This window comes from Schistocerca cancellata, chromosome 1 (assembly GCF_023864275.1).
Source record: "Schistocerca cancellata isolate TAMUIC-IGC-003103 chromosome 1, iqSchCanc2.1, whole genome shotgun sequence".
NCBI lineage: Eukaryota > Metazoa > Arthropoda > Insecta > Orthoptera > Acrididae > Schistocerca > Schistocerca cancellata.
In genome coordinates, this window is record NC_064626.1 from 504787946 (window position 1) to 504800733 (window position 12788).

The 12788-nt window shown below is 41.6% G+C and overlaps 1 protein-coding gene across 1 annotated transcript in view; it reads left to right on the forward strand.

Moving 5' to 3' along the window:
- Positions 1–1162: 1162 nt before the first annotated feature.
- Positions 1163–12788, forward strand: part of LOC126178199 (uncharacterized) — a 281149-nt gene continuing 269523 nt past the window's right edge. Inside the window, exon 1 of the mRNA XM_049924513.1 lies at positions 1163–1989. Coding sequence (XP_049780470.1) covers positions 1708–1989 — 282 coding nt within the window. The 5' untranslated portion in view covers positions 1163–1707. The remainder of the gene's footprint in view (positions 1990–12788) is intronic.

Below are 12788 nucleotides of genomic sequence, written 5' to 3' on the forward strand. Positions count from 1 at the left end.
TGTTCTGCATTAACCATAAGTGAAATTCTCTTTTTGATTTAACTTCACAGGTTAACATAAAATCGTCCTTATCGATCTTCCTAAGGCCGGACAAATTTATCTCTTGTTATATCATGAATTAGTCCATATTTTTCCACAACATTTAATATCGGAAATTCCTATGTTTACTTTCAATGTAGTAAATGCCTGAAAACGGGTGCAGGACGCTCTGTTTTTCACATACTTGGCTAATAATCTGCCAGGTGAATGCAATACCGCTACTTTGTACAACTGTCAACGTAATATTGTCCATCCTTTAGTTTTTATTACTATAAAATGGCTGTGTGCAGAAAGAATTACTGGAAAGAGCCCATATATTTTTGTAGGTGGAAAAGAATTAGTGTTTTGTAAAAAAGAGACGTAACTTAGTCTTACAGCAGTTGATTTTTGCATTCTTTGAAATTTACACACTTCCTTATACTTCCATGGTAGCAGCAATAGCTCTGAGTCAATGTGGACCGATTATGTGATGAGTTCAGCACTCTCAAGAAAACTCACAACGTTTCACGTCCACCGTGACATTGAGTTAGTTTTATCCTAGCGTGTAGAATTAAAGGGCATTTCAATTCAGAAGCAGTTACATTAAAATCATTGTTTTTGATAACTATGCATGGATATTTCATAAGGTTAACTGTTTAGCAATGTTGATGCTTTGACAGCGCCGATAAACTACCGACGTCGGTCTGTAATAAGAAAATATTAGGGCAGATAATTTTGTGTCGCAAGATATTGTTTTAATTCAAGGGCTCTGTATTCTTTCAGCCTGCGGAACTCACGATGTCACTCTAGGTTAAGTTCGACTAAGGAAACTCATTTTAAACGACTTGGTGCTAACAAAAACGTTTTACTTCTAGTTCTTGCGCTAAAAAATAAACTGGTGAAGTTATATTTTACATTGACAGATCACAGATAACAAACATTGTCTGCAAAATAATATTAAATCTCATGACACAGACGTCGGCTTCTTACTTACGCAGAAATGAGCGATGCAATGAGTTCTTGTTTCGAAAGCGTGCCGCCGCTCAGTCAGCATGCTATGTGGCAGGTAATTGGTGTGACGTCACACGTTAGTTCTCCCCGAGTGCCGCAGAGCGCGCTGCAGTTCTAAAATGGCGGTTGTGTGCTGTATCTGGTGAAAGTTCTTCCAAGGTTTTTTAGTTCATTAGTGGTGAGAGAAGCAGACGGAGCGCACGCACACGCACCCACGTACTTTGGTCACAGTAGAGCATCTTTAAAAGCCGAAGATGATCTGATACGTGTTTGTTTTGGTGTACAATGGTGATAAATAGTTCGCTCCTAGTGAATGGAGAAGTGACAACTCGTTCGAAATTTTTACTGACCAGAAGCACAACTGCCGCAAAGTCAATGAATAATTTTATTTTACTGTATTGTCGTGATTTGGTTACTTAAGGCCACTGTCTGGCAGTTACTGTTTTCAGTCGTGAACATGTGATGTTACCGGTGAGTGTAAACACTGGTGAGCAGACATGACATTAACAGCAGAAATTCTACCGTTATTTGTTATGTACACAGAGAAATATTTACGTGCAGCGTGCTTTCTGAAATGTATACATAGTTTTGGAGCGCTAAGTTCGTACTGCCTTATAACGTAAAGTGAGAAAACGTAATCAACATTGTAAACCAGTGACTTGTGTATGAGCTTTAATAATGTTAGGACAGCCAAATAGCCGAGGAAGTGATAGCGGTTACTGTGAACTTCAACCGGCGAGTGAAAGACATTTTCAGATATGTGATACAGATCTAATTCCGCCCTTGCATCCGGCAGGGGTGGCTAAGGAAGATGTGGAAGGGAACAGTGGAACGACAAAAAATAATCGGATGACTGGATCATCATGTCAAGCTTTAAGGCATGCTGTATCTGCTCTGAACAGACTGGACGACTTCACTTGTGAGAAAATAGGATCTGGATTCTTTTCGGAAGTCTTCAAGGTAAGTGTGTGTTGCTTGTATACTAATTAAACACCGAAGATTATCTTTCCTAATTTTGCTTATCTGTTGGTCTACAACAAATTGTTACGTGTTATTCTTAGTAAAACGTATAACGCAAAAAGAATTGTTGGTAGGAGACTAGCAAATAAATAGAAGCTCTTTGAGCAATATACATAAATAATAGGTGATAGGTTCTGGAAAAACACTACATCTGTAGTGGTTAAAATTTGAAGAAATGCATCAACATGACAAACGAAGGGCCCTTTCAGTCAGCATTTTATTCGGTCAGTCATCCTAGTTAGGAACGTTAAATTATGTATGATATTGTTACTTGCACACACCATATTATTTTAGGCTGTAGCGTTCATGGTAAAGATAGAAAAATAAATATCAAATACATGTTGTAAAGCTGGAAGTAAATCAGGATACTTCTATCATATCGTCTAATCTAGGCTTAATTTCATATGTATGCATATATTAGTGGCATGAAGTAGGACGTTTGCATAAAAGCTTTTTTTACCTCTTCTGAAGACAGTTGATATTGCTGTTAACCGTGGTTTGCATTGCATCTCAGTTAAAACATTTTGCACTAAATGTTTTTTTTTTTTTCAGGTTAAAATGTCACACAAACCAGTCGTTATTGACAAACATTTTAGGATTCATACTCCTGTGACACGCAGAAATAAAGATTACTGGAACGAAATGAAAAGAGTCCATGTCTATCACTGCTGGCACATAATGTCTTGCTGACCTTGAATAGAAGTATCAAGTCTGTCCAAGATTCAAAATGCCCCTCAGGAAGCTTAGTATACACAAACGAAGGTGAATCTTGTGTTACATCTGTATCAGTGAAGTGTCTGTGTAACATAACGTGTAGGTGTCGAAAAACAGTGGGCTCCTGCCCCTTTGTGCATTATGTATAGAATTCATTGTTGAAATTACTTTGCACAAATATGTAGGAGTTAACAACTGAACAAGTATTCGTTTGTTTATGCGAATGTGCTTATATCCAGGACATTTTATCTTATGCCTTAATGCAAAGTTGCAGAATCTGCATCTTCCTCTGAAGCTTGTAATGAATAGATACACAAGAAGTGATAACAATTCTCATTGTGGTGAAACGGCTGGAATGGAACGGAAAGCTCCTCATTAATTACTATTTCGACTAGTTAGCCTATATCATTTTCTTTGATCGCGATATTGTACCGAGACATTATAACAATTTCCACACCGGTATGCCATGGTTTTGCTGGGTACTCCCATTCAGAACACCAACCCGCCGGTTATTTTATCTCCCTTCTTTACCCATATACAGTAAGTACTGTTCTTTCGATAAGACGAATATGGCAGTTTTTATATTTTTTGTTTTCTTTAAAGATTAGGAAGTTACTCCCATGATCTTCATCGCTTGGAGTGGCAAATCCGTATTGCTAACATTGTAAAGGATATTTGTAGCAATGGTCGCTCAGAAACATACCAAAGAAGGTGAAGATAGCATAAAAACCTTATTAGATGTGACAATTAGTTAATACGCCACATTTAGCTCTGGTTATTTATGTCGCTGTTATGAAAACAGAAATCGAGTCTTGAATACTGAAATTTGAATTTGTAGTGCTGTTACACTATCCAGCTGCATAATTGTATGTGTAGGTATATGGATTATTGGCCGTATTATGCCATTCTAGTACCGGAGTAACACCTTGCACATGTATAGCTCTGCTACTTTGATACCTACGAACATTACAAGTGCGTATGTATTAGCGTCACTGTGCTGTTGACTAACCGTTGTTTGAGCGAAGAGCATTGCCCGTGGCCTCTGATGCTTAGCGGCATATATTGACTTTTCACGTCGTTTCCATAACCGCTTTTGCTCTATGAATCTTAGATTGAGTGGGTGAACCGGTTTGTAATGGTTGTGAGTATGGAATAGCAAAAGCAGAATCGACATTCTTGTTTCTCCTGAGTTACAGATTCATGATGAAACTTGCTTTGGTTCAAGTTGAAATGCAACAGCGAAGATGAACTTGAAAGGTGAAGGACCAGCTGATGTACGCTTGGTAGTAAAAAAGCAGACAACAGAATCGACAGGAACCGCTCTTTCTCTGATCGGCATGGATTAGCAATCAACACACGCCCTCTGGATGCTGTGTTGTGCGAGACAATGCCTTGACGTAGGTGGAGAGCCGTCGCTTAGCCGAATCCCGTTACGTTGAATTGTATAGGCATTCTGTTGCCAAAACGTGTCTGTAGTGTTTCATTCAACAGTTGTGCAGTATTGTGACGGTGTATCTTGCACTGGGTAGACCGTACGGAGGGCGCATACCGGGAATTAAAGTTTAACTGTACGGTGATTAAATTGGTAGCTGGATGACAAGAACATAAGTGTGTTCTGTGTTCGTTTTGATTTGTAAAAGACTAATCCTTTGAATTTATGTTTGCTTCCAAAAGATTTCGATAAAGCATGGCCCTTTTTCGTGAACTCGTAACATTTATCAGACGGAATAGGAGCAAATGTGAGCAAATTCTTCGCACAGCCATGTAAAATTAAATTAGACAGGAGACCACTACCCTCTACTGAGCTGCATCACCTACACTTTCGTGACTCACACATAGGAGGATACTCCCAAAACGAAATAGCTGTTATTGTTTGCACTTAGAATGAGTTGATTAATGGCACTAGGGAAAACTTATATTAACTTCCTAAAGACTTATTGTTACCATATGTATTTAATCGGCGAAGTGCATAGTTAATGGTAAGGCTAGAGAATGATAGTGCCAAAGAATGTGAGTGCGAAATTAAGCATGTGGTTAACAGACTGATATGTAGCGTAGCCTGATTCCTGCATTCCCACCACATTTAACGCACTTTTTACCTGTGATAACGATCACTGAAATGTTTGTTGAGAATACATGTAATAGAAAAGTTTTATTATTTTTTCTGTTTATTATTTATATATCCTGTGTGTCGTACATACAGGGTGTTCATTGAGAAATGGTCAGTATGTAGGGGTATGACAGGAACGATCATTCGAAACAAAAATGTCTAGTAAACATCGGTTCTAAAATGGATACGTTGAGAGCTGTGAGCAGTTGATCAGAAGTAGAGGCATTTCACATAGCGATGAGGAACAAGTCCTGTTCATGGTTCCGAAGGTGTGCACTTTAGAGCTTTGTTTACTAGGTGTATTTTGGTCCATGCTACCTCCTCCAAAAGTATGGAAACCAAAGAGCTTGCAGTGCAACAGATGTGTTTCACTGTATCGAAGATGTAGTGCTCATAGTTGTTAAAGTAAGTCAATGTTTCGAATGTTCGTTCGAGTCATATCCCTGAATACTGACCGTTCCACCTAGGACACTCTGTATTCTACGAAAAACTCCACGGCTGGGTGGGGCGGAGGGGCAGTAGAGGGCAGAGCGTAACTTTTCAATTGGTAATGACAGTTTGCTCCCGTCAGATAGTGGATTGTTGATAGTTGTGGATCGTCTATAATTGCAATACTTTGCCTTCCGCGTGCTGTAGAAAACTACATGGTCACTTACTTCAGGCGGTGTCCCTCTAAAACGCACGTCGAACAGTTTAGATATACCCAACAGCTTATCTGATGAAGTTGGGTTGATCCATACGGAATGACATCACCAGCTTTTGGATGTTGAACTCGATTCGAGGCAAAATATACCGTAAATAACAAATGAGATACGTGAACAGAAGCGTCAGGTTACCATGATCTTGTTCTGTCATACGCGAAATTGTGTATGTTGAGTTTTCTAACGCAGCTTAGATAAATTCATTGTAAGATTTGCAGAGATTGTGTTGACAACGTTATAGGAGAATACATCGCGCGTAAATGTATCAGTTCCAAGGTGTTTCTGTTTCGGAGGCTGTGTAATTTTTTTTTATGTATTTCTTCTAACCCGCCATGCTAGACATCTGTCAAGTGTGCATATATAATTCTTCATTCATCTAGTAATAGTGTTACACATAAAAACGTATACCATTCTGTATGTATGCACAGAGAGATCGTAATTAATAACGGTAGCTAAATTGGAGAACATCCTCATTTTTAAGAATGAAAACGCGATGCTGTTTGTTTACATTGCAAGTCGGCGTAACAGACTGTCAGATGGGAACTGAATTGTCGACAAAGACAGTAATATACTGAACAGAATCAAACAGTTATATGGTGTCCAGTTTCGTTTAGTTTAGTAGCAAAATATGGCAGTAAATGTAGTACATGTTATATGTCCTCTCTAAGAACAATATTAAACTCACAACAATAAGTTTCATTTGCTTTTATCTTATTACTGTCAATTCCTGACAAAACTTCTCAAGTAGTGTAGCAGGGTCTTGAACAAGATATATTTCAGCCGTTGTCTTTTTGGAATGATAACACCTGTGAGATGCATTAGAGGCGGAAAGAGGTGAAAAATAACCGAAATATCTCATACTTTCGTATGATTATTTATATTATTAAAGGACAAGTGACAGGATAGCGCTTTCTTGGTTGGACGCTGGGCATCGTGCGCTATGATTGAATTGCGTCACTTTATAACTAGATAACAAGCGAAATCAGTTCACCCACACATCCTCTCTTGTGTGAGCGTCATAGAGTGGACGATAAATTACGCGTGTGGATAGTGAAATCTCCCATCTGTATTGTAGCATCGTGACAGTTGAGACCCTATATTCACAGGCCCCAATCCATAGTAACAGTTTGCTTTTTTTTTTTTTCTCTCTCTCTCTCAGGAGGGTCACTCAGCGTCTAAGCAAACAGAACGTACACGAATATGCGTATTGCGTATACCGAAGACAGTGGCGCAAAGGTAGAACTGAATGCATAGCGGTTGGCTGCTTCTAGAGAAGGAACTAAGATTTTGAGACCCATCCGTATGCAGTAGTCCTGTCTGAGAGCCAGATGAATACCCTACGCGCCCACGCTACATTAGCTCTACCGCTAATTACATCTGTGAAAGTCAGATTTTTGTTTTTACAATACGGCTTCATGTCGTATCCAAAAGACGCTAGTATAGTCACTAATGACATCTTTGTCCCCCGAACTAGTAAACCGCAACATATTGATTAAGATATGCTTTTTGTGGTTTTCAGTAAATTACCCCAGGGTAATATGGACACGTTTCATTAACGATGGCACAGCGTTTTTAAATCTGCGCACATTTTCTACAAGCCACTGTTTAGTGCCGTACCAGTTCGAAACATTAATGTGTTAACAATTTGTGTGCTAAACCGGGATTGGAAACCGAATTCACTAGCCATTTACACACAGTGTTCTACCCATCGAACATCCGAGGTCACCTAACGAACGGGGATTCAAAGCTTCGGCTTGATGTATTTCCCCCCGTCCCCGAAGCAGCGTTTTGGAGATGCAGAGAGGCGCAGTGACAAACTGAAACTGTTAGTAACTTTCTGAAGTGTTACCGTATGTCCTTATGCCCAGCATGCGAAAGAGAGTTGTTACGGTTCGAGCCCTGGCCCGAGATTAGAAATTCCAAGAATATACTCTTAGGTGTTGCTAGGTGGTAAAGTGCCAGATTATGGCTTTCGGTCCCAGGTCGGAAGGTGCACCGTGGTTCGGAGTGAACTTTAACCTGTAGATGCTCTACATCAGTTCAAAGGGAAGTGCATATTACTTCCAAAAGTTAAGCACTTTTGTGTTCAAATAAGCACTTTTTTGTTCAAACAAACCAACGCGTTGTTTCATCTTACGTTATGTACCGTTAGAGTAAAAGAATTTCGTCTTAATGACCGGTATTAGTCTTGGCCTATATTGATGAATCCGGCGTACAACATGCGAATGCCGGAATAATTCGTTGGAAAATACCGCGACCCAGTTTCCTTGCCTACCCATGACCAGGCCAAACTTGTATTTCATCTTCAGTGACTCGGCGTCAACGAGTTTTTAAAGCCCGGTGTGTTAACATGTCTCCCTGTTATCTTTAATTTCGATCTTACGATACTTACATGTTAGAGCAGTCGAAAGTATCAGAAATTCGTTAAGGCTCTAGCGATGCATCTCGAAATACCAGTGGTAATCTGTAATTCTGAGGAATGGTAACTTTTACAGTTCTGCAAATACGATCTGTACGGCAGTGGAGTATTTAGCCCTATATACTTGGAAAGATCGCCTGGAGAAAACTTGCTAATAACGCCACTGTCGACACAATGTCAGATCTCGAAAAGAAAAGTACAGTGTCCACAGAGAATCAGGCTCAGGTGCTATCGTCCGAACTCTGGCTTGACCACGTGAAGGAATGTAACCGAAAGTCCGTTGCTTGGCGTGAGTCCACCGGTCGGCGTAGTATGCGGTGCAGGGCGTGACATTGGCTCCCGTCGACTGAGGGACAGCCCGACTCTCTCGCCCACCTTTAACCCCAATCCTCTGCTTAACTCTCACCTGTCACGGTATCCCTGGAGGCCGGCCGTTCTTGTCCCAGCTATTACTTGTTACACACGAATTCAGGATGTTACCGACTTACGTTCCCGCTTCGCTCAGTACGTTCGTAAAATGTGGGAGCGCCACTAATCTGGTTTTGTGTTTTCATTATTTACTGTTTTTTTTTGTTTTGTTCCTTTAATTTGCCGATTATCTGCGTCAAAACGAGTTTCGTAAATTTGATGTGGGAAACGAAGAGATCGGATTTTTACTTCAGTGATCTTTTCCTCTTACGATACTGTCAGGGTGTGGCAGTTCACACGTCGTAGGAGGGCAGGGGCATACCACATACAGCAGGACCACGCCCAGTAAGGCACTGTAGTGTTCAAGTGGACTTTCGGGTGGAGGACAGCTTTGCTTAGTACGATGCGCAAGATCACTCTCATGCCAGTTGTATACTCCGACCATGAGTCAGTTTCTCTATCATGCGCGAAGTTCCTGATAGTCCTTCCCCGTCTCGTCTGGTAGTCTAAAACAGTGACTGACGCAGTGTGACTAATACTTCCGCGCACAGCAACCAGAACATGGTCGTTATTATTATTGTTGTTGTCAAACATACGTGGTTTTTATTATGTTCTATTGTACACTGACGGAAAAAACAACACAAAATAGCAGTTGTACCCGATAAACGGAAGTTGGTAGGTGTGTTTCTACATCAGAAAGATGACGTCTGTTCAAATTTCGCCCCATCGCCTAAGAATGGCGCAGGTAGCGCCACTATGAGGATGTAAATCAGATTGCTATAAATACGCGATGTGATGATCTTGACCATTAGTTGCCGTTGAAATTCTAGGTAGATAGTTAATGTTAGTCAAGGGTGCCATTAGGATTACAAAGACACCATAACCAACAGCTTTCTGAGTTCGGAAGAGGTCATGTAATAGAGCTGCGAGAAGCTGAATGTTCCTTCCGCAATATTGCAAAAACACTTGTAGCCACTGAACATGATCGCTGGCAGCGGTGGTCACGGGAAGGTACGGTCTCAAAAAGACAGGTCTCCAAACAGCCATCTGGCACTACAAGAGGGAAGACTATCGTATTCGGCGTATGACTGGCGCATCGTATTTCGTCTGCAACATCAGTTCGAGCAGCAGTTGGCATCACAGTGACACATGGAACTGTTAAAAATAGGTTACTTCCAGAAATGCTCATAGCCGGACGCCCTGTAGCGTGCATTTCATTGTCCACATACAACTACAGTTTGCGACTTCAGTGGTGTCAAACGAGGGCTCATTGGAGGGCGGAGTGGAGGTCTGTTGTGTATTCTGATGAAAGCCATTTCTGCCCCGGTGATAGTGATGGCCGCGTGTGGGTTTGGAGGAAGCCAGGTGAACGCCTCCAACCAACCTGTCTGGGACCTAGACACACTGGACATACATCTGGTATTATGGTCTGAGGATCGATATCGTATGACAGCAAGAATAGTCTCGCACTGGTTATTCAAAGCACTCTGACTGCAAATTTGTACGTCAGGCTGGTGATTCGACCTGTTGTACTGTCATTAATGATCAGTATTCCAGTGGCGTTTTCCAATAGCATAACGCTCGCCCACATACCACTGTTGTAACCCAACATGCTCTACAGGGTGTCGACATGTTGACTTGGCGTGCACGATCAGCATATCTGTCTCCAATCGAGCACTTATCGGACATTATGATACAACTCCAGCGTCATACACAACCGGCATTATCTGCCCCGGTATTGACCGACCAAGTAGAAAAACCGTGGAACTCCATCCTACATACCGACATCCGGCACCTGTACGACATGATGCATGCACGTTAGTATATTTGAATTCAGTATTCTGCGATTACACTAGTTTCTAATGCACCAGCACCTCACATTTGTAATGGCTTTTGTCATGTTTAAATTAACCTGTAAACTTGCAACGTTTATCTTCGAAATATGCGACCCGTGCAAATGTGTTCCTGAAATTTCTTTGTTCTACATTAATTGTCCTTCTGTTGAGATTTTTTCTGTCAGTGTATTTATTTTACGCGATCAGACCAAGAGTACCGCACGCAGCTAAAAGGTTTTTCTTCCACTAGATTCTATTTCCTGCTTTCTGCTGCGAGTCATCTTCTATGCCAGTCTGGAGCAAGTCTTCATGGATTCCTTCTCTTCACCTGTTCCTTCGTCTGCCTAGTGCTCTTCTTCCGCGGGGAGTAAAATCCACGGATTCCAAAGATCATCGATGTTTATCTATCCGAGCCTCACGACCTGCCCATACAAGCCGTTTGATTCTCATGAAGCCAATAATATTTGGTCTGTTGTAGATCTCACTCAGCTCGCAATTGTGCTGGATCCTCCATCTCCCAGTGATCTCATCGTGTACCGGACCATAGGTCTTCCTTATGACTCCCCGCACAAAAACGAAAACATTATTTAAGTCTTGTTTTTTCGGCCTCTGAAAGTCTCGGAGCCATAAAACCTCTCGGGTTGGATTAGTTTTTTGCAATGCTGGGTTTTGAAATTACTTGAGAGGCAGCACGACGTAAGAAACTGAATACGATCGGTTTGCGGGTTGCTTTCTATCTTTGATTTCTGACTCGCATAATGTATTCCGTGTAAAGTTTACCGGCAGATATGTAATATTATGAACCCTTTAGGAGGACTGGTTCCGACTACCTGTCGTTGGAGAGGGCCTCTTGAATAGGCATGAGTCCTGCTCATCACTAGATACTCGGCCTTAGGTTCATTCACAAGAAGACCAATGGTGCTCGCTGTCACCTCCACGCTATCGCTCATTCGTATATTTACCTGTAAAAAATGCAACAAGTATCTTGAATGCTTACCAACCGTGAGTGAAGCTACAGTTCATTATGTTGTGGACTGGCAAGACAGCCAATCCACTATGACGGGTAGCCGAAAGGCACGCGTTAAGCTCACGCAGGCTGGCGTACGGTCTGGAACAGTAATAGGAGTTGAGTCTAGTAAAAAAGGTACGTAGATTTTGGAATACTTAACTTTAATCCATAATTGGTGAACATCGGTCTGACGGTACATGCTTGACAAGATAAACAGCAATTGATAAAGGCGCCTTGCTAGATCGTAGCAAATGACGTAGCTGAAGGCTATGCTAACTATCGTCTCGGCAAATGAGAGCGTAATTTGTCAGTGACCCATCGCTATCAAAGTCGGCTGTACAACTGGGGCGAGTGCTAGGAAGTGTCTCTAGACCTGCCGTGTGGCGGCGCTCGGTCTGCAATCGCTGACAGTGGCGACACGCGGGTCCGTCGTATACTAGCGGACCGCGGCCGATTTAAAGGCTACCACCTAGCAAGTGTGGTGTCTGGCGGTGACACCACACATTACTTAAGCAGATTAAAGTGTACACATAAGATGTCCTGGAGCACTACTTGTCAATCGCAGTTACTACTCGGAATGCCATTTCTTCGGCTGGAATAAGCTGTGTACACTGTTGGTTTTGCTAGTTATGACTCAATCTGAATGACGTGTAGATGTAGCTTCAGTTTCCTGTACGATTTGCAGCGAAGCGGTACTAAAAATGATACGATTAGTGGATTCTGGTTTCATAGACAGTAGGTCCGCATAAACAATTAGAATATCACACAGTACTTCGAATTCTTTCTTGCGACCGAGATAAATTACTCATATTCAGGCCTCTTCGTAGCAACATTTCCGGGTAAAATAGTTGCAAAGACTTCATTTATCAGCAGATCATATGCAGGAGTTAGCGTGTTGGCTGCGCTTTTCTAGCTAGAGAGCGTATACGTTGTGTATTGGCAAGCCAATGCAGCAACACAACATTAAGTACCTGAAGATGACGAGCAGCTGTTTCGTTGAATTATTGAGCAGCTTCCACAGCATTATCCGACGTAGCGCCTGTGAACCGGTGGAGCAGTTATTATGTCGGGAAAGTATCAAACAATACGAGAGTTTAGCTGCGTTTGAACTGGTCAGGAAAAGTGATAATTCAGCATGTATAAGTTTTATGTTGAAGGAAGAAAGCAGCAGAATATGAGTGTGTCATGTTGGCGTTGCATTCGTTGGACGAGAAGCATCAACACTGTTGGAGAAGCCATTGCAGGATCGCTCAGGTTTTCTCGATGTGACTGATTAATGGTGTGCTTTGGGATGTTCGACCGAGATGTTGAATCAACAACTGGGATGAACATCCGAAAGCACACCATTAAGGCATGTCGCCATTCGCTTGGAATAATCGAGGGATACTACTGAAAACGTCAAAGCTGATAGTTACATGAGGATTCGAACCTCGCTCATCCCAATTTGGAAAAAAGTGACGGAAGATTGTGTTTTAACGTTCCATTCATTAGAGACGCTTTCACGAGACGTCATTGTTAGTGATAAGTTTCATTTCAGCACAGG